The sequence below is a fragment of the Kogia breviceps genome, chromosome 6 (assembly GCF_026419965.1).
Source record: "Kogia breviceps isolate mKogBre1 chromosome 6, mKogBre1 haplotype 1, whole genome shotgun sequence".
NCBI classification, from domain to species: Eukaryota; Metazoa; Chordata; class Mammalia; order Artiodactyla; family Physeteridae; genus Kogia; species Kogia breviceps.
Genome location: NC_081315.1, coordinates 114,259,816 through 114,285,939, shown reverse-complemented (window position 1 = coordinate 114,285,939; position 26,124 = coordinate 114,259,816). Strand labels below are relative to the sequence as shown.

General features: G+C 34.5%; 2 protein-coding genes across 7 annotated transcripts in view; one reads left to right on the top strand and one right to left on the bottom strand.

The window, feature by feature from the left end:
- INTS12 (integrator complex subunit 12) overlaps positions 1-26,124 on the top strand; it is a 36,778-nt gene that overhangs the window by 6,666 nt on the left and 3,988 nt on the right. For 2 of the 6 annotated variants that reach the window (XR_010841128.1, XR_010841126.1), the window contains exons 2-7: positions 3,406-3,570; positions 6,199-6,351; positions 8,159-8,346; positions 9,853-10,012; positions 14,961-15,107; positions 18,202-18,795. Coding sequence is in view for 3 of the 6 variants with exons in the window: in XM_059067439.2 (XP_058923422.1) it covers positions 3,406-3,570; positions 6,199-6,351; positions 8,159-8,346; positions 9,853-10,012; positions 14,961-15,107; positions 18,202-18,786 (1,398 nt within the window). In the remaining 3 variants the exon portion in view is untranslated. Of the gene's footprint in view, positions 1-3,405; positions 3,571-6,198; positions 6,352-8,158; positions 8,347-9,852; positions 10,013-14,960; positions 15,108-18,201; positions 20,353-26,124 lie in introns of those variants that run through there. The other 4 variants (XM_059067439.2, XM_059067440.2, XR_010841127.1 and 1 more) reach the window with 3 other exon arrangements.
- The window catches only part of ARHGEF38 (Rho guanine nucleotide exchange factor 38), a 153,043-nt gene continuing 151,895 nt past the window's right edge, over positions 24,977-26,124 (bottom strand). Inside the window, exon 14 of the mRNA XM_059067436.2 lies at positions 24,977-25,913. Within this exon, the coding sequence (XP_058923419.1) occupies positions 25,728-25,913 (186 nt within the window). The 3' untranslated portion in view covers positions 24,977-25,727. The remainder of the gene's footprint in view (positions 25,914-26,124) is intronic.

Here is a 26,124-nt window from a genome sequence, read left to right as displayed (position 1 = left end):
TGGGGCTTCCCTGGTGGCGCGGTGGTTGAGAGTCCGCCTGTGGATGCAGGGAACACGGGTTCGTGCCCCGGTCCGGGAAGATCCCACATGCCGCGGAGCAGCTGGGCCCGTGAGCCATGGCCACTGCGCCTGCGCTCCTCAACAGGAGAGGCCACAACCGTGAGAGGCCCGTGTACCGCAAAAAAAAAAAAAAAAAAAAAAAAAAAAGAAAGATTGACTTGGTACCCTGAAGAAGCTCCTGGGTCAAAGCAATAAAAGAGATAGAGTGATGGAAGATTGTAGTTAAAAAGGAGAATTGACTGTAGTCAAGCAAGAGAATAGTTGTGTCAAGTTTCGGGTTTCAGTGACTGAAGATGAAGCTCCTTGAGGTTGAAGATCAAAATAATACTAGTACAGGAAGTTGGAGAAGAACATCAATATATATAGATGCTAAAATTACCACACATGATGGCAGGGGGAGAGGAAAAGATGAGCCTGGTGCAAATGTTCTGTACATTAGCAACAATGAAGATGCAGGTGTGGATTGCAAGAGAAGATGTTGATAAATGGTGATCGTGGAATATTTTTCCAAAAACAGCAATATGGAGTATTGTTCTTTGCTCTTGGCTCTTTGAGTAGGAACAACTCACTACTTGGGAGAAGGCTATAAAACAGGTGATGTCTGTGTGGGTGAGTGGGGATAGTAAAGCTAAAGCAATGAAAGGACTGCTTGAGAAAAAAATGGAAAATATAGGGGAATATGTTGGTAATGAGTAGGGGCTAGAAGACGATGGGCAGCTAGCAATGAAGTTAATGTGGAGAGGGGGAAGGGCTGAGCTGAATGAGTGCCGGAGGGATTTTCAAGGAGAAGGTTAAGTTTGTACCTTAAAGCGGCCATTATGTATGTATAATAGGGAAAGGGAAACTGGAAGTTGCTAGAAAGGCTAAAGCATTGGTCTCCAAAGTATTCTCATCATTCATTCCATGAGTAAAAAATTTGAGCTCGCTTCCTTCTGTGTGTATTTAGTTGCCAATTATATGCATATACTGCTATCACTATGTATATTAATAGTTTTTTTAATAAAAGATTAAAAATAAAAAGAAATTCTAACTTTTTTTTCTCTGTGTTCTACTGTGGAGACCACTGGCTAGAGGAATATGTTAGTAATTTAGGGCAGGGGTATAAAGTCTGTTCAGTTTTATAATTGCAGGATCATATAAAAAGAACTGACTCCAAATTGGTGTTGATGACGTGATCTGTGGTCTGGTCTCGTAATCCAGGTGCTGACTCTTGTCACCTAATCTGTATAATGTAAACCTTTTATCTGTGATTATGGAAATACATAACCATAAATACTTGGCTTCTAATTTTCAGCATAGAAATTTCAAGTAATGGTTTTTCTAGTATATTAAAAGGATTCCTCTAAGTTTCAATATTTTCAATACCTCGTAATACAGATTGTTAGCTCTTTAGCTAACCAAAAAAGTTAGGTCAGTAGAAAGACTAGGCTGTGTTCCCTTGTGCCCTCAGAAGGAGTGGCAGCTTTATTCCTTTTCATCATGGATATTTTAATGAGGACCTCTTCTCCTCAGCATGTATATGATGACCAGCCTAATGAGTAAATTTAAAACAAAAAAACCCCCACCTTTCTGTACCTATCATTATACATAGATGATGTATGTAATAATACAATCTTAGGAAGTGACAGAGGTTGCTTCTCAATTTTTATTAAATTATTACCAATTTATAACTGTTTGAGGTAGATTATTTTTCTTTCAGTATTGGCCTTTAGACCCCTTCTCATGGGTGATTGAATAGAGCACAGAATTTGACAATAATTTTGTGGCTATCAGATAGATATCTAATATCTTCTTTAAAACTTAAAAAAAAAAAAAGGCTAGTGGGGTGTGTGTGTGTGTGTGTGTGTGTGTGTGTGTGTGTGTGTGTGTGTGTGTTTCCCGTGAGATTTGGAGAAATATTAGGGGGGAAGTGGATGGGAAAGGAGCAAACAAAATCCATTTTCAGGCTGAGCTTTCATATGCCAAGATTCAATCTACAGCAAGTTTTAATGGCTTTATAAACCCCTGAAAATGAGAAATTACTGTGGAATTGCTGACAGATCCTTAACTCTAGCAGTGCAAGTGTGTTGCATTATTATATTAACCTCTAGGATAGAAGACAATTTCAGGCCCTAGAACATTGATCAAAGGATTGAACACAAAGTATACATTTTTATTTTAATAATTCCTTGCCTGGAGAAATATTTGAAAAAGTAACACTGGAAGTAGGACAACATGATAGCATTGGTATTAGCTGAAAACAAAACTTTTTAATGTTTTAGAATTTCTAAGTCTTTGATGTATTTCTTCACTATTTTTTCAGTTCCTTAGGACACAGAGAATATCATAGGCCCTATGGGAGATCCATATATTGATATATATATATATATATATATATGGTTTGGCACCATTTCTTAGACACCTTGCTTTTCAAAAACAGGTTAATGCATGAGTTACCACAATCTAAATGTGATGCAATAACATTATCATTAGTATGTTTTCTGAGGCACTCGGAATTGGGGCTGAGGACTAAGGAGGCAAAAAAAGATAGTTGAGGTAAAAGTTTCAGCACTGACCTTTAAAGCTTATTGCTTAATGCGTCCTCTAACCATTGTCCTCCAATGACACCCTTCCCCCAATCTTTTTCTTTTCTTCTTTTTTTTTTTTGTGAAAATAATGTTTGAGAGAAGAAATTTTGACATATACTAAACTTGACCTAAACACATCAAGTTCCTGTGTACTGAGCTATATGTATTATTTTAAAATGGTGTTAGGAGACTTCCCTGGTGGCACGGTGGTTAAGAATCCGCCTGCCAATTTAGGGGACATGGGTTTTAGCCCTGGTCCGGGAAGATCCCACGTGCTGCAGAGCAACTAAACCCGTGTGCCACAGCTACTGAGCCTGCACTCTAGAGCCCGCAAGCCACAACTACTGAAGCCCTCACGCCTAGAACCCATGCTCCACAACAAGAGAAGCCACCGCAATGAGAAGCCCACGCACCACAAGGAAGAGTAGCCCCCGCTCGATGCAACTAGAGAAAGCCCGCGCGCAGCAACCAAGACCCAAGGCAGCCAGGTCTTAGGAAGGGGCTCTGTGGCGGGGAGGAGCTTATCTGGATTTAAAATTTTGCCAAGGATATGGATACAGAGAAAACTGGTAACATTCTTGCTTCAGGAGAAAAGAACTAGATAGATAATGCCAGTTAGGGAAAAGAAGAAAACTTACTTTTATCCATAATAACCTTTTGGACAGTTTGAACTTTGTATCAGGTGCACAGTATTACCTATTATAAACAAAAGAAAAGATAAACTTTGACAGATAATTACCCATTGTCTGTAAATTACTTCCCTCTCTTTTTTCTTCAGGTGTTTGCAATGGCTGCTACTGTGAACTTGGAACTTGATCCCATTTTTTTGAAAGCACTAGGCTTCTTACATTCAAAGAGTAAGGATTCTGCTGAAAAGCTAAAAGCACTACTTGATGAATCTTTGGCTCGGGGCATTGATTCAAGTTACCGTCCATCTCAAAAGGTACCTACCTGGATAAAAAGCTTGGAGGAAGTTTTGTAAAGCCTGTAGTAGAACAGTGTTAACATTTAGACCGTCTGGAAACAATCTCTCTGCCAAATAATCTTTCATGAAGAAATTTATAGTGTTCTTTTCCTCCTTCAAGCTTTCAGAGAACTGTTACACTATATAGAAAAGTTAGCTGGGAGTAGGGGGGCAAAAAAATAAAAGGACAGGGGTTTTGCAATGAAGTGAATTAAATATGTATAGGATAATGTAAGGAATAAAGGAGGTATAGATTAAATGTGAGGACTGTGTAGCTCCCATCATGATAATAACAAAGTGACCAAGCAGCTTTATGTGAAAAGAATGTACATTTTGGAACCAGACAAACCTGTTTTAAATCCCAGCTTACCTCTTACTAGTGTGGTGATAGATAACATATCTTGAACATTTACTGTGTCCTAGGTACTTTTCTCAGTGGTATATGTGTATAATTAATTTTAATTGTGATAACATTCCTTTGAGATAGGTATTATTTATTTTTATTTTACAATAAGGAAATTGAGGTACATAGTAACTTCATTTCACCCAGCCTCTGTTTCTTTATTATTAAAATGAGGATAAGAAGAACTACTGTACAAAGTTGTGAAAATTAAAAGAGATAAAGTATGTCAGCCACCTAGTGCAGTGTCTACCTGGTACATAATAGACTTTTATTAGGATGATAGCTCTTATTATATTCTCTAATACCTAAGACATTCTTTCAAACCTTTCTAAAGCTCTAGCCTTGAAACTTCGTGTCACCCGGTTCTGTGAACACCTAGATACCAAACTGAGAAGGAGAGGACAGAACTACATGACTAGCTCAGTCTAATCCAGAATCTCAAACTCAAGACAGGGCCAAGTCCCAGACTCAGTGTCCAAGTGATCAGTGATATTTTGCTCCCAGCCTTCTTTGAAAACTAGCTCTAGTATTCTCAAACCTTTTTATTGTCTTTTGAGTAGTAGAGCCATTGTGACTTCATTTCTTTCACCATTCTCATTCTGGTAGGTTCAAAGAGCTCAAGCCAACAAAATTAATAAAACTCAACAAAATATACTAACAAATTCATTCTGCACTGCGTATTGATATAGGCCAAACAGGAAATTCCTATTATTACTAAAGAAGCAGTATTTTGAGATTCTAAAACAGAAGGAATTTCATCTGTTAAAATACATTAAAAGTTTGTTACAATTAAAAAAGCCTCCTGCCCTTAGGTTTCTAACTGGAAATGACTTCTCAGGGCAGTTTAGAGAAAATACTCTGCTAGGTGTTTTTAAAACACAGATTCATTTAATTTTAGTCTTTAACTGAACATTTCCATCTCTAGAATTGTGTGAGAATCACCTGGAAGCAGTGGTGTGCTTATAAACATTATCAACTGGGGATAATTCCAAGGAGCTACTATATGCATAAGCTTTCTTTACTTTAACACCAGATAACAAATATATATACATATCAGCAAAGAGTAAAAATAACAAGGATTGCAAGTTTAAAACAGAAGGGAAAGAGATAAGCCACAGACTGAGAGAAAAGGTTTGCCAATGATGTATCTGATAAAGGACTTGTATCCAGAATCTATGAAGAGCTCTTTATACTCAATAATTTAACAAATGCTTTACCAAAGAAGATAAATGTGTGGCAAATAAGCACTTGAAAAAAATGTTTACCATCATTATCCATTAGGGAAATGTAAATTAAATCTACAGTGATATGCCACTACATACCTATTAAAATGTCTAAAATTAAAAAGATTAGCCATACCAAGCATTGGTGAGGATATGAGGATGTGAAGGAACTGGGACTCTCATATACTCCTGATGGAAATATAAAATGGTATACCACTTTGGAACATGGTTTGGCAATTTCTTAAAAAGTTAAGCATAAACCTACCATGTGATCCAGAAATTCCACTCCTAGATGTTTATTTTAGAGAAATGAAAGTATATGTCCATATAAAGATTTGTACCTGAATGTTCATAATATCTTTATTCATAATAGGCCAAACTGGAAACAACCCAAATGTCCATTAATAGGTAAATGAATAAACAAATCGTGATGTATTTGTTCAATGGAGTACTATTCAGCAACAAAAGAAATGAACTTTTGCTACACTCACAACATTGATGAATCTCAAAATAAATATTGCTGAGTGAAAGAAGCCAGAAAAAAAGAGTGTATACTGCATGATTCCATTTATGAAAATTTCTAGGAAATGCAAACTAATCTATAGTTGCAGAAAGCAGATTTTTGGTTGCCTGAGACTGGGTGGCTTAGTTTTTCTAGGATGTCTACCTGTAAGAGTGATTACAAAGGGCAACAGGACACTTTGCGAGATGATGGATATGTTCCTTATATTGATTGTCGTGACGGTTTCACAGTTGTGAAGCCATAGAGCGAAACTTATCCAATTTTACACTTTAAATAGGTGCAGTTTGTATATCAGTTATTCCTCAATAAAGTTGTTTAAAGACGAAGGCAACACATTGGTCACAATGTGATGTCTTCATTTTTAACTGGTAGTTGTTTAGATTTATGATGGTATTTTTAACAGTATATTAGATAGTCTGAATATTTAATTATGGGTATCTTTTTAATTTCACCTATAGGATGTGGAGCCACCCAAAATTTCAAGCACAAAAACTGTTTCCATTAAGCAAGAGCCCAAAACATCATCCAGTCTTCCTTCTGGCAATAATAATGGCAAGGTCCTAACAACTGAAAAGGTAAAGAAGGAAGGTGAAAAGAGACCTGCTGATAAAGTAAGATTTTGTTTTACTCTAGTAAATCAATGAATCAATCAGTTTATAGGCCAAAAAACGTTTTGTGCTTACTTTTTGTATATAATAGTGGGTAAAAGTACATAATAACCACTCAGTAAATACATTTTGATTATTATGGGTATTGGTTTTTTGAAAAATTAAAATTTAGAAACATTTTAAAACCATTTACTGAAGTCGTTGTCAATAAATATTTGAGCTCTAGAAGATGTACTAATTTCATGTATAACTCAAGTATTCTAGATGGATCTGTTGTTGAAAAGAAAAGATGGTGAGGAAAGAATAAAGATGTAAATGACTAAACATGAAATTTGTTACAGAATGGTGTGTACTTTAACTGGGTTACAGATAACTCCTGGATTGTCTATTTTGAATGATTTCTGAACATAGTTAATTATTAGGATTTTAGCACTTAGTAAAAAATACATTTAAAAAAACTTTAGTAACCCCTGCTCTTAAGGTAGGGTGTTTTCATACTTTTTTCTAAATATTGGCTTTTCATAAACTATATTGCATTGCTTTTTTTTGTTTGTTTGTTTTTGCGGTACGCGGGCCTCCCACCATTGCGGCCTCCCCGGTTGCAGAGCACAGGCTCCGGACGCGCAGGCCCAGCGTCCATGGCTCACGGGCCCGGTCGCTCCGCGGCATGTGGGATCTTCCCGGACCAGGGCACGAACCCGCGTCCCCTGCATCGGCAGGCGGGCTCTCAACCACTGCGCCACCAGGGAAGCCCTATATCACATTGTTTTATATAAATTTAAAAGCACAGAAAACAATATAATATAGTTTATGAATAGCCAATATTTAGAAAATATATCTCTATTTTCCATATATATCTCATATATATCTTTTAGCAACTTTTTCCACTCAGCAATGTGCTTTTGAAATTTACCTATGTTGATACACGTAGATTTGAACATTTCTTTCAGCTAACATGTGGAATATTCATTCTATAAATAAACCAGTTTATCCATTCCCCTGCTGATGAGCAGTTAGCTTATTTCTCCTTTTCCTCTATTACGGTGGAGTTTCAGTGAGCTGCTTTATACATATGTCTTTGCCCACGTGGTGGTAGTTTCTATAGGATGTACACCTATAAGTGGATGTAATAGGATGGGTACATCTTCAACATTGTTAGACATAGTGGATGTACTAAACTCATACTCTCACCAATAAGGTATAAGAATTCCAAATTCTCCATGTCTTATCAGACTTTTAAATTTTTGCCAGTCTGACCAGGTATATCTATAACATATCTTAAAGAGAGGGGCCAGAATTTGCTTTGAAGCAAATATGGCAATGTGTTAAGCCTGAATGACTGGTAGAAGTTCATTATTTACTTCTTTTCAATATATATTAACTATCACTACTTCATTATTTAAAATTTTAAAATAGCCTTAAAAATAGCCTTAGTAGTACTATGGCTTCTCAATTCAAAGCATCCAGTGGGGGGTTGGGAGGGCACTGTAAGTAAATCCACTGAACTTCCAAGATTTCTTTAATGGATAAAAGAGTACAAAGAGAAATACAGATGCATGCTAAACTGTTCTGATTTATTTATTTCTACCTTGTTGGATTCTTTTAACATACTGATTATGAATTTATTATAAATGTTCTCCAGGTCTTTATTGTATACATCTCTCCCTAACTATGTGAAAATATCTGTTGAGTGGACTTGGTCATTGCACACTGTCTGTCTTATCTTGTGATAGATGTGATGTCTATCACATCTCTCAGTGATTTAAAGTTTATTCTAACGTGTTACTTTCTGATTGGGTGCTTTTTATAGATAAAATCAGACATCACTGAAGGAGTTGATATTCCAAAGAAACCTAGATTGGAGAAACCAGAGACACGGTCTTCTCCCATCACTGTCCAAACAAGCAAGGATTTAGCTATGGCTGACCTTTCCAGCTTTGAGGAGACCAGTGCTGATGATTTTGCCATGGAGATGGGATTGGCCTGTGTTGTTTGTAGGTTAGTTGTACCTTGCCACAGATTCTTTTGTTTCTTTGTAAAGAGCAAACAACTTAAAAAAAAGAAAAAAAGACCAATTGTTGGGTGTTTTTTAATTTTGTTTTTATAATTTGGAGGTGGGTAGGAGATATGTAGATCGATAAGTAGATAAACCTCCCATATGGCAATTTACTGTCTTAAAAACTGTCAAAATTTTATATTCTTGACAGGCATCTTTAATCAGTTATGTTGTAGTAATATTTTCTGCGTTCTTGGCTTCTAGAGGGAAAGCAATTATTGCTTTATGTTTTAGTGAGAAAGAGTCTGTTCAGCAGACTTAATTACTTTCATCTTTCTTTTTAAGAAAACTGTTGCTCTTTTTTTCCTGAAGTGTTGATAGTATTTATAAAGTAAATGGTTATATATCATTTTCTAAAATACCATTAAATCTTTTCCTAAGGATAATGGAAATGAAATTAATGGATCATGTAGGTTATTCTGAGTGTTGTTTTGAAACATGGATACATAATTATAAAAACATAGATAATTCTGCTTAGTAGAAGATGCATCTTAAAAATCAGAATAATTAGATTTTAAACTCCTTGATGCCAGGAGCTATGTCTTTAATTGTTAATGACTTTCATTGCCTAGCACAACAGAAAAAATTACCACCTTTGTTGCTGTTTTCTTCATGAAAATGTTAAATTCTGGTGCATTGGGACTGAGTACATACCTATAAACTTTTGTGAACCTTATAGAGAATCAGTTAATGTACTTCTGAATAGGATCATTGTGTTAGAGCTTCATTGTTTTAACATATATTTCTTTATTTCAACTTTTATCTGCTATAAGAGTTATCATTTTTATATAAAGAAGTAAATGGTAAAGTAATAAGGGGGAAAGAGCTAGTAATTGTAACCCTCCGTTAAGGAGACTTGTTTTGATAGTCTAAGGCTGTTGCTGTTGGAATTTATACTTTTTTGATACACATATTACTGCATTTTATTTAGTTGATTAAGACATTTATTTATTGAACACCCTGTGTCTGTGCAGTAATGTGCTAGGTCCTATAGTTAATTAGGTCCAGTTTCTAACTTTAGGCAACTCAAATATTAATGAAGAAGATAGAACAATATGTAGGCAGCAAATATAAAGGAACTTAATAGAGGTACAAAGAAGATGTTCTGAGACTGTTGGAGGACTAGCCAAAGTCTACTATGGCTAGTAGTAGACTAAAAGTCTCCCACCTTCTGGGAGAACGAAAAAAATTGCAGCGAGAAATGACAAGGAGAATATAGCCAAATTTAGTCTTTAAGTCACCTTATACATTTCTTAATGGCTGAGCATAACCTTTAAAAGAAATGAATTGTTTGTGCAGGCTACAATGTTGGGATTCGTTATTTTGCTCTTTGGCTTTTCTGGGGCTTTTACCCTCTTTAATATATCAAACTTTACCAGAACAACCCTAAAATGGCTTTAAATTGTTGCATTCAAATAAATGTGATTTTTAATGGTATATTTTCTTAGGCAAATGACAGTGGCATCTGGTAATCAATTAGTAGAATGTCAGGAATGCCATAATCTCTACCACCAAGATTGCCATAAGCCACAGGTGACAGACAAAGAAGTGAATGACCCTCGCCTTGTGTGGTATTGTGCCCGATGTACCAGACAAATGAAAAGAATGGTAGGAATCATTTTTCTCTATTTTAAACAATCTCTGTCAATTTTTTTGTTGATATGTGGTTTTTAAGATAAAAATGTAAACATTTACATTATTGGAAAAAAAATCATATAAGCTGATGATTTAAATGTTTGTGTATATGTGTGATTTTTGTGTCTATGCCTAAATGGACCAGACCATGTATATGCATTTTTCTCTCCTCAGCTTTTAACTTGTTCTATTATAAACAAACAGAATTGGAGACCAACAAAATATAAATATTTCTTACTGGTATGTCAGTGTATTAATAAACATTTAGAAATACTACAAAGCACTGTGGGAAGTGGTGAGATACAACGCCCCAGACTCTGCTGAGTCTGGTAAGGAAATATTGGAAATATCTATTCCTGAGTGAGTGTAAACCACCAAACTTACAAACTGTGTACAGAGGCAGTATTTGTATGTGCATCTCTGTCTTTTCTCCTGTGTTTCTCTCTCTGTTCCTCAGTCTTTCCTTCTCATTGTCTTCAAGTGACCGTTTATCCTGTATTCCCCAGTACTTTCTCAGTTTACTGCTCACAAACATAACTGCCTTTAATTTCATACTGAAACATGTTTTCTTTTGTTATATTGGATAGTTTTCTAACTTATTTCAGTAGTAGATGGATGAATGTTATCATTTTCCTGTTAAAGAAATCAAGTTGTTATTTACTTCAGTGACTTGTTTTCTTCCCCCATCCGCCCTCCCCTGCCTTAGATTAGGGACTCTTTTTTTGTTTTTGTTTTTTTTAAATTTTATTTTTTATTGAAGTATAGTTGATTTACAATGTTGTGTTAGTTTCTGGTGTACAACAAAGTGATTCAGGATATTGAATATCCCTGTGCTATACAGTAGGACCTTCTTGTTTACTCATTCTGTATATAATAGTTTCCATATGCTAATTCCAGACTTCCAATCCATCCCTCCCCCACCTCTCCCACCTCCTTGGTAAGCACAAGTCTGTTCTCTGTGAGTCTGTTTCTGTTTCATAAATAAGTTCAATTGTGTCACATTTTAGATTCCACATATGATCTCATATGGTATTTGTCTTTTTCTTTCACTTAGTATGATAATCTCTAGGTCCATCCGTGTTGCCACAAATGGCATTATTTCATTCTTTTTTTTTTTTTTTTTTTTTTGGTACACGGGCCTCTCACTGTTGTGGCCTCTCCCGTTGCGGAGCACAGGCTCTGGACACACAGGCTCATGGGTCATGGCTCATGGGCCCAGCTGCTCTGCGGCATGTGGGATCTTCCCGGACCGGGGCACGAACCCGTGTCCCCTGCATCGGCAGGCAAATTCTCAACCACTGCGCCACAGGGGAAGCCCTATTTCATTCTTTTTATGGCTGAGTAGTATTCCATTGTATAAATATACCACATCTTCTTTATCCATTCATCTGTCAATGGACATTTAGGTTGCCTCCATGTCTTGGCTATTGTAAATAGTGCTGCTGTGAACATAGTGGGTACGTGTATCATTTCGAATTGTAGTTTTCTCCAGATGATTAGGGACTCTTGATAGAAGAGTTCTCATATTGTTAACCAAGTGAGTTTCTACATAAATTTTTTTGACCAAATATATCTTTTTAAAGTTAGAAGTACTTAGTTAAAAGTAAAAAAAAAAAAAAAAAAAAAATCAAGATACCTACTTTACTTTTTAATCACTCAAATCAGAAACAGATTATGTTTTTATTCCTATGAAATTAGTAACATTTCAGTAGTATTTATACTTTCTGTTTGTAATGGGAAATTTCTTTGACGTGGTACAATTGTTTTCTGCTCAGTCTGATTTTTATTTAGTTTATTACTTAAACTAGCCCCCCAGGACCTCAACCAAAGTAATTATGGGTGAGCACAACAGTGCATTCCAGTGCCTTGACACATGTAGTCACTAAGAATTGGTAGTCAAAATAAATAATTTGTGACAGTAATCTTTCTTTAGTATAGCTTCAAAGTTTATTATTATTTTATTGTAAATCTCTTAATAAAGTAAGTACCGTTCTCTCCTAAGTTTTTACTCCCTTACATTTTGTGACTTAGTTTACACCAGGTCTATATTTATAGTTCTAACCCTCTTCCTGGAATGAATTTTGGCAGCTGACCAGATATCCTACAGTTACTTTAAGTCCAATATTTTAAAAATTAAAATTGTTTTCTTCTCCACTCAGTTTTTCCTCAGTTGCTGAACTAGAAAACATTATCCTTGATGCCTCTCTTAATACCACATCCCTTTGTTTACCAAACTCGTTAATTCTACCTCTTATGTATTCACAAATCTGTTCATTTCACTTTTGTTACCCTGTCCCACAAACCCCTCATTTCTTGTCTATTGCTTTAGCTCCTTCAGTCCACTTTACACACTGCAGTTAGAATGTTCTTCTAAAGTAATTATCTAACTTTATCTGTTTAAGTGTGCCCAGTGGCTCTCAATTACCTATATAATGAAGTTTTCCTTGTTAGGATGGATGTATGGACCTTCTCTCTTTGACCCAACTGTACCTTTGTATCCTTTTCTCCCACCAATTCATCATATACACCCACATACTGTGGCCATGCCAGACCAAATGGTTCCTTCCCTGGGTATGTGGTGAACTTTTCGTGTTCCCATATGTCCTGCTTCTCAGCTTCTCCTCATCTGGGATACCTTTTATTCTTTATCAACTTTGCAAATTAAATGTCTAATTAATTTGTCATTAAGACCTAGTCTCATTCACTGGCAAAGCACCAGAACAAAGCTCAGGACTGGACACATCCCACATTCTGTTGTTCTCATTTTAAGATACATAAATGGAGGAAATATAGATTTGCACCAGAAATCAGCAGTCAGTAGGTTCAGTCTGTATGTCCAAGAGTCAAGTGCTGAATAAGGGGCCATGACTAATGTCAGAACATGATTAGATACACCAAGAGTGGACCTGGAGAAATACCAAAAGGCATGATCTGAAGTGAGCCTGAAGATCAGGATCCGGTAAACATAATGTTTAGTGAGAGAAAGGAATTTGGAAATGCTGGGGATGCTAAATCCAGCCATTCTTACTATAATTGCTTTCAGTGAGGTTCTCATATGTGAGTTGGTTATTGGTCCAAGATATCTCAAAGATACCATAAATAACATCTTATATCCCCTTTCTCCTTGCACTGATTTCTTAACTAGGGCAGGTTCTGCAGTACACATTATTATAGGGAGACAGGAAGACAGAGTTAAGAATGGTGGGTGGCAGGGTCCAAGATTATTCTTTTGTTTTGTAATTTTCTGTCTACCAGGTAATGGGTTTTGCCCCAGCACTAGGTGAGAGACTCATGACTTACTGCAGTGGTTCTCAATCTAAGGTGGTAACACACTCCTACTCAGCAGTAATAGAAATACATGGTATTTTTGATTGCTGCCATACTGGCAACTATTGCCTTGAGTGGTAAATGTCATATATTCTGCACTATGTGAGTCAGTTACCCAATGAAAAATTATAGTGCCTTTGTTGAGCACCACTGAGTCAGTGATAATATCCTAGTTCCCTAAACTAGTATTACCAGCGAAGGACAAAGGGTTTTGGGTATTTCTTACTCAGCTTCTAAGATGGCTAGGTGAAATAGAGGAAGCAGAAAAAGATCCAAACATGATTTCCTAGGCAGAGGTTCTTTCTGGGCTTCACTGTAATGAATCTTCATCTGCTAAAGCATACAAGTTAGGTGGGTCTTCAGAGTCTAACCACATCTACTGATGTGCATAGAGGGAAGTATAAGATTGAAAGCCATGGGTATGGAACCATGTATTTCTGATTTACTCTGAAGGCTACATTTTCATAACGTTTGCAGTAGAGGGTAAGATAATCTTTCTTGGTCATAAGAGATATTTTTATCATAGATATCTTCCAGCATCCTTAATAATATTCTTGATCTGAGTGTTGCTTTATAAGTGATGTCTGAAATTAGGTGTACTTTCTTGTGGAAAGTATGTAATATAAAAAATGGGATGAATTGAGACTTAAAGCTGAAAATTATTTTGTATGGCAAGCCATGGCATAAGAAAGTCTAAACAGAGATAAAACAGCTGCATTCAAATTTCCACAACTGAGAACACATTATTAATAAATTTTCTGGTATTGTCTTGCATGACCTTATTAGGATTGTCAAGAACAATGGAATGGCAGGGAGCATCTTTACCCATCCAGTAGAGATGGGTTCTTTCAGATTCAGTTTTCTTACCTTTTGTAAATAAGGATGATGAATAAATAGTAACTATTACTGTCTGCACTTAACATGTGCCAGACACTATGTAAAGGCTTACGTAATCACAATTCATTCTCATAACCCACCTTTGAAACAAGATATTATCCCCATTTTGCAAATGAAAATGAAACTTTTAGAGATTTACATATTTTACTTGAGGTAACATTGCTAGGGAAGTAGTTGAGCTGGGTTTTAATTCTAGTTCTGTTTGACTCCAAAGACTGTCCTCTCAAACACTGCACTATACTGTTTATATAGTTAATATTATCTAGCTGGAGAACACTAAAGAACAAACTGAAAAATGATTAGAGTTCACAAGAGAATTTAGTAAAGTACCTAATGTAAAATAAAGGAAAAGTCAATTTTTGGTCAAAATAAAACTGAAAATGCTTATATGATTTTTTTTTCTTTTTATCAATTTGGTTTTTTTAAAATGACATTTAATTAACCCTAATCTGCATAATTTTTAAAGTTTCATATTATCTTTACTGTTTAGAAACTAATAAAATCTATAAAACCATTAATTAATATGATGATAAAAATAATTTGTCCAAGAATCTATATTTTCAGTGTCATCACAATATTTTTTTAATGTTCATCGGTATTTCAATTCAATGAGGAGTCCTGTGATAGATTTTATTGTCTTTTTGTGCATTTAACTAAGATTTTGTAGCTAATTCAATCTTAACACTGATTTTTGCAGGCTCAAAAAACTCAGAAACCACCACAGAAACCAGCCCCCACAGTTGTTTCTGTAGCTCCAGCTGTTAAAGATCCATTGGTTAAGAAACCAGAAACTAAACTCAAGCAAGAGTTAACTTTTCTAGCATTTAAGAGGTCAGAAGTCAAGGTATAGTACATTCCATTTTTATCTAAGATTGGATTTAAATTTAGTTGACTTAATAGTTACTTGGAAAAAAAAATAATGTGAAACTTTGTATCATAAATGGCCATATGTTGGAAATTATGACTACATTAAGACTACATTACTATTAACGTTAAGTAGAAAGAGAACATTTATGTAATTATTTAATCTTGAACTCTGCTATTTCTCTTTTTATGGTGATTAGGAACTATTTGTGAGCATTCCAAGATAACATTCTTTACCATTCCTATGTAGTCAGCCACTTCTCTCCAATTGGGAATTTGGTTTAAATTCTAAATACCTTTGTCCTCAGTAGCAGTAGTTTTGCAACTCACATTACTTGTGCTGATTGGCCCCATGGCTTTTTTCTTTCTGCTTATTGGCTATTGAAGTTTTCTTCTTTGTCTTATTTTTTTCTATTATTATCATGAATTTTCCCCATGAATTGGCCCTCTCTTATACTAAGGAGCCAGATTATCTAGTGAGAGTATTACCTTTCTCATTCCTAGATTTTCATCCTTGACATCATGTTACATTATTATTAATATTCTGGCATTTTGATATCATGGAATAAAATATTTTTCTAATCTAATTTTATAACAAAAAGAATGCTTTTATTGAGTTTCACATTCCAATTTTAAGCAGAAGATGGAATTTTAAAGGTGGAAGAAAAAAATGTTACCCCAAATTCTCAGAGGTTAACCCCAGAAAATTCTAAAGCTATTACCTTGTCCAGGTGGCTGTAAGTAGCAAAGATCAAGAACATTGGTTTGATGATAAAGAATATGAGTATAAAGTACTCTGAGAAGGATACTAATAATTTTATTTGCAGATCATTTTTAATTTAATTTACCAGGGAAGAGCTGATATCCAAGGGATATCCATTATTGATTTGTCACATAGAAACTTGGTGAGCTAGAATAGAAGTAAGAATAACTTATTGAAAGTAATTAGAGTTGCTATATTCTATACTTAAATCACTTTTAGGTAGATTTTTATATTAACCTGTTACTACTAAAGTTTATTTTTAGGAAACCAATATGAAATTATTTTACAGCAAATAAATTAAGGCGTTGGCTGTCATGTTTGTTCTGATTAAGAGGTTTTGATGTTTTCATGATAAAATAATAAATTTTTACTATGAAAAAAATTGTTCCCATTTTTATATAAAAAGCAATTTAAAACTAGCTTTCTAACTAGGATAATAGGCAAGAAAATATTTTTAGTTGAGAACAGTTGTGAAATTTATTTTCTGCACTGGAATATTAAGAAATTACTTGGTCGCCGTTGTTTGTGTTATTTTACTTCTGTGCATCCTGATAGTATTATAAACCATCTGTCATTCAGTTGAAAAGCAATACCAGTAACAGCAAACTATTAAAATAAAATGCCATACACACAGAACTTGCTTTGTACTTCATAAGTGTTGGTCTTTTTGATTACTTCAGATGGGTTTTCAGATGGGTTTGAAGTTTTTTGAAAGATCATTTAGCCATATAGCAGGCAGTTTTATGTTTAATAGAAAGAAAAGGAAAAAATTAGATCTTTCATAACTGAAAATTAAAAGTTTGCTATACTTGTGTCCTTTTGCTTCCTTGACTAACTTTTTTTCATTACCTGTATGCATATCTCTAGGAACTTGTAATTGATGGAAAGTTTATCTTCTTTGCATAACCTTATGAGATAGTCATTGTATGATGTTACTGTAAAAAATCCTATCATTTTTCAGAGTATGTGAACAATAATCTGGACCCTCCTCAGAGCTCTCTATTTACATTATTTTTCACATTGGTTTAAAATGTTTAATGCAGACAATATTGACGGCTACTTTGTAAGAACTAAAAACATTTTTATCAACTCGTTCAGAGTTCAGTTCTAAAATATAACTGGGTATATTTTAAGCATGATAACTACCATATTTTAAAGTAACTACCATATTTTAAAGCATGATAACTACCATATTTTAAACTACCATATTTTAAGCATGATAACTACCATATTTAAACTACCATATTGTAAGACTTTATCTTTTACGTATTTAACACTTTTGTGAATCTCAAGAATATGAAGGTAGAAAAAGTGCCAGTGAGAAATTCAGTCCATAATTAATTTGAACAAAGTACATTTTTACCTAAACGTTAAGTTGAAAAAACTTGTTCTCATATGAATAAGAACAATATTTATGTAGTGACATTGGTATCACTGTTAGCTTTTGACTGGCCAAGGAAGTTAATTAGAGAAGTTGAAGTGTTATACCTTTAAGAAATACATCTGGGAGTGAGTCAGGCATACCCAAAATGTCACTATGCAGCTTATGAGGCAATTGATTAAAAATCTTTTACAGAAGCAGGGATCTCTTTGTGATAGTTTCAATAGAAACATGGACAAATTGTGAAAATAAAGTCATGAGACCTTCTTAGTATATTTCGACCTTTAGAGTTGTACAATTCCAAGTAGTTAACATGGTGTATCTGTATATATTTTGCAATGCAGTAGCTATTTGCTCAAAATTTGGGGGGGGATTTTTTAAAAATAGGTTCAAAATCTTATGTATTCACTCAGTATTTATTGAGTGAATCTCTTCATCTCAGACATCTCCTACATATCCTGGGTGTGAGCATTTTTGTCCATTAAGAGTGGATTCTGTTTTTGATCCACAAGTCATTTGGAGCGAAGCCTAAAGAATTAGGTGTTTTACTGAGCTAAATAGTAACCTTTTGGGGTGAAAAACAAGTTAAAGCATTGAATCTGATTTTCTGATATGGCTTGTAACCGAATCTAGGAGCAGTCCTCAAAAAGGAATTCCCATATATTTTTTTTCTGCAGTGATTAGAAGAAGAATATGACATCCCATAATTTCTGCTTTATAAATGGTAGCACCCATTAGCTATGGATAGGTTTTGTTGTATGTGGTTTTTCAGATCAGTTTAGCAGAACTTAATTTTGGTGCTGTGCTTTAAATTTCCCAGATCATTATTCTTGTATAAAAAGTCTTAACCATTAAACTTGTTATATATTTAAGAATATTATATTAGGTGTTAATTACATTTGGCTCTAATATTTATACTATGTTTTTTAGGCATCCACGGTTGTTTCAGGAAATTCTTCTAGTACCGGTGTTTCCTCTTCAGCAACTAGTGGCCTAACTGGATGGGCAGCTTTTGCAGCCAAAACTTCTTCTGCTGGTCCATCAACAGCAAAATTGAGTTCAACAACCCAAAACAATAGCGGGAAACCTGCTACCTCATCAGCTAACCAGAAGCCCGTGGGTTTGACTGGTCTGGCAACATCATCCAAAGGTGGAATAGGTTCCAAAATAGGTTCCGGTAACAGCACTTCACCCACTGTACCATTGAAACCACCTCCACCTCTAACTTTGGGCAAAACTGGCCTTAGCCGCTCAGTTAGTTGTGACAATGTTAGCAAAGTAGGTCTTCCCAGTCCAAGTAGTTTGGTTCCAGGAAGCAGCAGCCAACTAAGTGGGAATGGAAATAGTGGGACATCAGGGCCTAGTGGAAGTACCACTAATAAAACCACTTCAGAATCAAGCAGCTCTCCCTCAGCATCGCTTAAAGGTCCAACTTCACAAGAATCACAACTCAATGCCATGAAGCGATTACAGATGGTCAAGAAGAAGGCTGCCCAAAAGAAACTCAAGAAGTAATGTGGCCAAGTAGGTTTTTATATCATACTACCCTAAAGATTAAATTCTTATTATTAAGACGTAGACTGTAGTATACTATAATTTAATAAAAATCTTCATAATGAAATTTCTATTATTTCCTACCTTAAAATGCTAAATAGTAGTTAATGAAACTTGGAAATGTTTATTTAAAGTCTGTTTAGCATTTTTATTGTGACAGTTTTCATAGTATGTGAAAACAATGATTAGAATGACTAATTCTTGATGAAAACTTCTGGAATCCCAGAAGACTGATAGCATGTGTGAATATTTTTTAAAAATTCATCTTCAGGCAAAGTCCCAATAATTGATCCTGCTGAATAAGATGCCTTACAAAAGAGCCAGGGATGACCCAATAATAAAGTTTTCTACTCCCTGCCCTGCCATAGTCTGGATATTCATTGGAAGTCCCAGCCTCATTTCAGTTGATTCTCCCTCTACCCCCCAATATTTCATCTCCCCCTTTTCAAAATCAATTTTTCATAATTGATTTCTCATATCCCTGTATTATATTTTTACCTTTTTGTCACCTCATATCAGTTATTTAGGGATTTATCTCTTTCAATAGATTGTGAACCCCCATGCCCTTTCAGTGCAATAGTTTTCCCACATTTCCCAGTTTCCTCACATTGCCAGTGTAACATATGCACATATTATATGCTTAATGAATGTTGACTTTTGATTTTTCCTGGTTACACACATTCCTGAGAATTCTTGAGGAAAATACCCATTCCAAGAGTCTTTGTGGATGGATAATTTCTGATGTGTTTACATACTGACAGCATCTTCCTATACCATGAAAAAAAAGAAGCAATTTTATTTTTACTGCCCAAAATATTACAGCAATTTACCTAATTTTAGTTAACTCTGTATAAAAGAAGCTCCCATATAATGATTAATTCTTGAGATTCTTTTGAAGTGTATGTCTGTACGTTAAGTCAGAAAGTATGAAGGGTCTGAGTTGTTGACTTTTTGCAAGCTAGCAAATTATCCTGCTGTTGTTTTGCATACATACTCTGACAGAAGACATGAGGCTTTCTGGATCAGAGAAAATGGCAAAATGTAGCAGCCATTTTTATATATTTTATACTTCATGAATACCTCATTTCATCCAGAAACTAGAAGTCCAGCAAATTCCTACATTCACTAGACTGAGCAGCCTTGTTCTTTCAGCTTTGATGTATGCTACTAACACTTCATTATAAATCTCTAATTTCAAACCCTTTCCCTTAATTCCTATATTTTTCTCATGTTATTATTCTAAAATATATTGATAAATGATTTCTGTGAAGTTAAAGCTTTTTAAAGTAAGCTTGGTCTTTTTTAAGGAAAGATATTTTAAACTGCTTTGTTAAATAATGGCACTAAATTATTCATGGTAAATTACAATTCAAAATTGAAATAATCCATTGCTTACAAAGTGGAGTAAACATCTATTTACATGTTTAAAATCTGCCTGCAGGTGTTTTTGTTTTGAGAAACTCAGATTTCTGTGGAATAAATATCAATTTGGCATCAACTCCAAGTCCCCTTTAGTGGCAAAAGACCAAAAAAAAATGTATATTCATCATTATTTGCTTATAGTTCAGGGCCAGTTTGGACTGAACTGGATAAAATGACAGTGTAACACAAGTTCATCTCAACAACTATAACAGTTAATATAACCTCAGTACCTACAAGAAATTAAAGCAATAATGCAGACAGTTGCACATTGGCACCTGAAATGGAAAATTTTATCCCATCATAGTCAAAACATCTGCTGAATAGAGTTGAAAAGAGAAGTAATTATTTTATTTTCTATAGTATTTCAGAGAGGACTTAAGAAAACTTGTTTAGGAAGTAGTTTAACTTTTATTGAGCATGGCTCTTTGTGTAGATTATATATGTGTATAAATATATATTTAGAATCTTCACATATGTGTAGGATGCATACATCTAGTAATGTATAACTCACTCAGTTTGGTATTTTATAGAGGTATATTTGGTATTAGAGTTTATCCTCAAGTAGCTCTTAGACCTTGATTTTACCATGTCATTAAGTGAGCTACAAGGCTTTTTAACTGAGCATGTGATGAAAGTGGCCAGCTTTATATTAATAGTATTTATCACTTGTTTTATTCTGTTATGTATCATTTGTTTTTCCCATCGAATTTAAATTGTGTGAGGGCAAGGATTTTGTTTGTCTTGCACACCATGGTATTCCCACTGCAGCTTTCGGCTCAGTGAATGAATAGACAGATATATAGCTGAGCCAAAAAGCAAGCTTTTGGGATTGTAAGTTCAAATCCCATTTTAGTAGAAATTTGGTCAATATCACTTTTCTGTTTTGTATATCGTGCTTTCCATTAGATTATTTAATCAGATATTTTAGTGACTTAAAGAAAACGCTGAAAGAACACTGGCTTAAAGTCAGAAGACCTGTTTTTGAATCCCAGTCCCTCCATGTATTAGCTGTGTGATCTTGGTTTCCTCCTGTATGATGATAATGAATGAGATCAAATGAAAGACCTCTAATATTCAAAGGTTAGGTGATTCTGACTCTTAACAAGGATGTGGTAGTACTGTTTATTAGTAACAGATTATAAACTGTGATGACCATAGGTTATATAGGAAATACATCATTTTATAGAAATACACTTGGTGCAATAATTATAAAAATAAATATAAAAATTATATAAGCAAGTAGAGAAAGCCATACATTTACATACCATAATATTATTTCTTTAAAGTAAGATAAGCTGTATTTAATTAACTAAGAATACGTTCCCTAGATTTTTGAACAAGAACATTTTGTTCTGGTATATACTAAAAGGACTTATTTTCCTGAAAAATTAAAGGAGATTTTGTCTGTATCTAGAGTATAATATTGTGTGTGCAGTAACTGGCTTACAGAGACTCAGCTTGAATTCCTGGAGTAAAAATTTTTATATTGGAATAATCTTGTAGATCACAGAGAATTTAATGACCAGTTTATATATATATATATATATATACTATTTAGTATATATAAGAGGAGGGAGATAATTTTTTAAATTTTAAAAACAGACTTTAAAAATAGTAGCATTCTATAAGTAGTAGGATATCTCTAGAGAGTATAAAGTCTAGTGTCCTTCCAATCAATGAAATTTAATTCCTTCCTCATCAACTATAATGTAAACTTATAAGCCTAATTTAGCTTAAATTTTGTGAGGTTTCTAGACGTATTCAGTATTGAACGGTGCACTGAGTGCCTTAAAAAACCGTAGTTATGGGCTTCCCTGGTGGCGCAGTGGTTGAGAGTCCGCCTGCCGATGCAGGGGACACGGGTTCGTGCCCCGGTCCGGGAGGATCCCACGTGCCGCGGAGCGGCTGGGCCCGTGGGGCCGTGGCCGCTGGGCCTGCGCGTCCGGAGCCTGTGCTCCGCAACCGGAGAGGCCACAACAGTGAGAGGCCCGCGTACCACACACACAAAAAAAAAAAACCGTAGTTATGGCAAACAGGATTTAAATAAAGTGGTTTTGCCATCTTAGAATATGAAGATTTCCTCCCTTTACTCACAGAACTTTGAGAGGTTTTTTGCAATTGACAAAAGTCCAAGAAGTTTATGGAAAAGTGAAGAGTTTCTAATTCCATGTTTACTAATTTTTGTAAATCATTAAATATTCATCACAAATAGTGACAAGCATCTCTAAAAGTCCAAGTTATAGTTTAGGGAAGATATGGAATATACCAGCACTTAAAAGTATTCCATGCAATGCTGCATTTATATGATTAACAATGTGCATTATATATCTTCTGCACAATTCCTCCTTCGTAGAATTTTTATACTAATAAATACTAAGACCAGATATTTTTCTAAAATATAAGGAATGTTCAAATAGTGGCCTTGTGACTTTTTCACATGACTTAAGCACCCATGGTAACTTTGTATTACTGGATTTTTTTTCTAAACTTTATTATATGTATAGTTTAAGGCATCTGTATTTTAAAATAAATACTAAATAAAACGTGTATATACACCTGTTTATTTGTTTTGTGAAGAAAACTAGCCACAAAAATTTCCCCTTCATTCTTGGTAAAAATACCTATTTCAGAGAATTATATACTATATAATAACATTTAATTTTAAAGATATAAAGAAAGAATATATAATTATATTAGCATACCTTGCCTAAATTGTAATGATGTCACCAACAGTTTTATCTTTTTAAACTTCTTGAAGACTTATATACATCATAACTGTCTTGGGATTTTATTTCCCTTAGACCCAACAAAATAATTCCTGACCTCAAAATTACCATTACTTGATATTAAATAACATACTTAGAAAACGAATGTATCATGTTTTTTTTTAAAAAAAAGCCTAAATGGCATATGAAATGTAGGTTGTATTTTTAAAATAGCAACAATGTTGTTTTATAGTAATGGATGTTCTCCACAATAGTGGGGGACTGCAGAAGGTGGCTTCATTACAACTCTTGCTCAGCAACTAACTGCAGCTATGATTTTAGTGGTGTGGTGTCTTGTAAGGTCAGACTGGAAGCATCAATCCTAGGACCACACAGGTAGACAAAGCTTCTCATATACATCTAGTCACATATCTGCCAGAAAAGCAGATATGTATTACTTTTATAATTCTTCATTTTGGGGGTGGTGGGGGGAGTTTTTAGGTCACAGCTAATTTAAATTATATAAAAATTCCCCACAGGTTGTTGGGTATATTCATAGTTGGCACAAGTTAAAAGACAAAAAGTCCCTGTACATCCAGTCTTCTTTTGGTACCCAACTCAAAAAAATATTTTATGTATAAAACAACTATACCCCAATAAAAAAAAGTTTTAAAAATAAAAGAAATATGCCTCCTTCTGTAGTGAAGACAGCCACTGGACCTTTTGCTGGCTCCAATATGGGGCCTTTCCATGGGTGATATTCAAAATACTTAACAATAAGCATGGTAACATAAATTAATATATAAATCCAATATTTACATTTTTTTCTATTTTCTAAATCAATTAAACGATGTAGCATACAACCACTCACTAAGCAAAATAAATTGTGCAAATTATTCTTCAAAAAAAATTTTATGCAGAAACAACTTATAAGTAGAACTTTATAAATCCAGGTTTAAATTAAGAATTTTAGAAACAATATCATAAAATATAAATTTTTCTGTCGTAAAGCCTTATGAATTTCTGTGGTTATATATGTCATATGTATGCTAAAGTCAACAGCTCTCTGAGAAGCAGCATTCTTCATTTGTTTTTTGTATTCCTCAGTAATATATGTAACGATATATATTATAGAGATCAAATCTTTGAAAGTAATTTTAATTTTAATCTTAAAATTTAATGTATTAACACATTTTATATGGACAATGAAAATCCACCTTATTTTGGTGTTTAAAGGAAACCACCAAGTCAAATTTAATCTTTTTTCTGTTTCAAAGAAGTATCTTTAGTTCAACAAAATGTCTTGGGACAAAATATGCCTGAAATCTTAGGGGTCAGTTCTGAGCTATTCCTAAATTAAAATTCAGTGTTCTGGGGCATTGTATTACAGCAGATGTTATCCTCAATGCCTACCTTGTCTGAGTACAAATCAGCAACTAAAAATATTTACATCTTAACTCAGAACATGGAACACACATTCCCCGTTCATCATCTACATGATTGATCCAAAAATATTTTCTCATTAAAGTATCATTAGTGATCAAGTAGGATAGTTTTTAAACAATTATACTTTCAAAAATGTTTAAGCAAAAAATAAAAATAATAAACCTAGGTGCTTCCTTTTCTCTAGGCTTATCATGGAAGTTCCTATAGCCCTTGATTTTGAAAAACTTCTCAATACTTAAATATGGACCTAAGAGGAAAATGGTCCTCATCTATGTTCATTATTTTTATCACTATATTCTTTGCTCATAGTAAATGTATACCATGTAGTGGTTAGGGATATGGACCGCAGAGCCAGACCTGGGTTTGAGTTTCCGCCCTACCACTTACTAGCAGTGTAACTTGGGCTAAATAGATTACTTCACCTCTTTAGGCAACAGTTTCCTCATAATGTTGTGAGTGTCAAATAAGTTACCACGTATAAAGTGTTCATAACAATGTCCAGCATGTGGTATGCATTCAGTAGATGTTAGGTAGCACTATTATGTTATTAAGGTTTTTTTTTTTTTTTTTTTTTTTTTAAGTTCGAAACTTACATTAAAGAGAGGGTCCAGGGACTTCCCTGGTGGTCCAGTGGTTAAGATTCCATGCCTCCAGTGCAGGGGCGTGGGTTTGATCCCTGGTCGGGGAGCTAAGATCCCACATGCCCTGTGGTGTGCCGTGTGGCCAAAAAAAGAAAATAGAGGGTCCATATCAGACTTCTAGTTGATTGTTAATTAAGTAATCAATTTCTATTCTTATGTCTCTTTAGTACATTCCCTGGTTCATGCATATGTGTATATAATCTATACCATATAGTACACATATATGTGTGTAAACCATGTAATGTATATGGTATATATTTGTGTGTATGTATATATGTGCATGCATGTGCAAAAGAGAATATGAAAAACAAAAACATTTAAGGCAAAATATATAATACAGAAAAATAAAATACAGTAAATGGAAAAAACCTTGTCCTTAGATCCAACCTTTCATGATGATAAAGAATACATTTACCCTTTCAGAAGATCACTTTTAAGTAGTTGATAGTTGGAGCTTTGACTGTTTGTTTTGCTATTTGTTTGTTTAGTGTTTCTTTCAACATGTATTCTTCATAATGCATTTTGAAATAATCTTGTTTGGAAGTACAGTCTTCCTTAAAACCTGGTATGGTATCAGTTCATGTAGTTTGGAGGTTTCTTGATTTCTAGGCCAACATTTTGTAATGTTGGTTTTATGAGGTAGTCAATCCACAGCTTGCCAGAAAATAACAGTCAAAGGCTTATTTTCTTAAGCGTAAGTCATCTTCCCAAGGTAGTTAGCTGGAACATAGCCCTTCTGCCCTTGAACTTCAGCTAACCACCACTCTTTGTTGCCACTTAGGTCACAAAATCTAAGTATATGAACTCTTTGGTATTCCTGAAGGCTGAGTTCATGGTCACTCCGTGCCTGAAAGGCATGAACTGCATAGAAAATCTAGACACAGAAGCAAATGACATTATTAGAAGCAGAGCCTAAAAATTTAGACAAACATAATAAAGACTTCCAAGCTTTTAGAAGAAATGCTGAAGTTTTCTTATTTTTCCAAAGTCACTCCCCAACTCCTTTGTTGGATTTATTTTGCTAAAGTATGGCCCAAGATGAAAATAGAGTCAAATTTCCATTCTTATTGTTCTGTTGGGAGGAG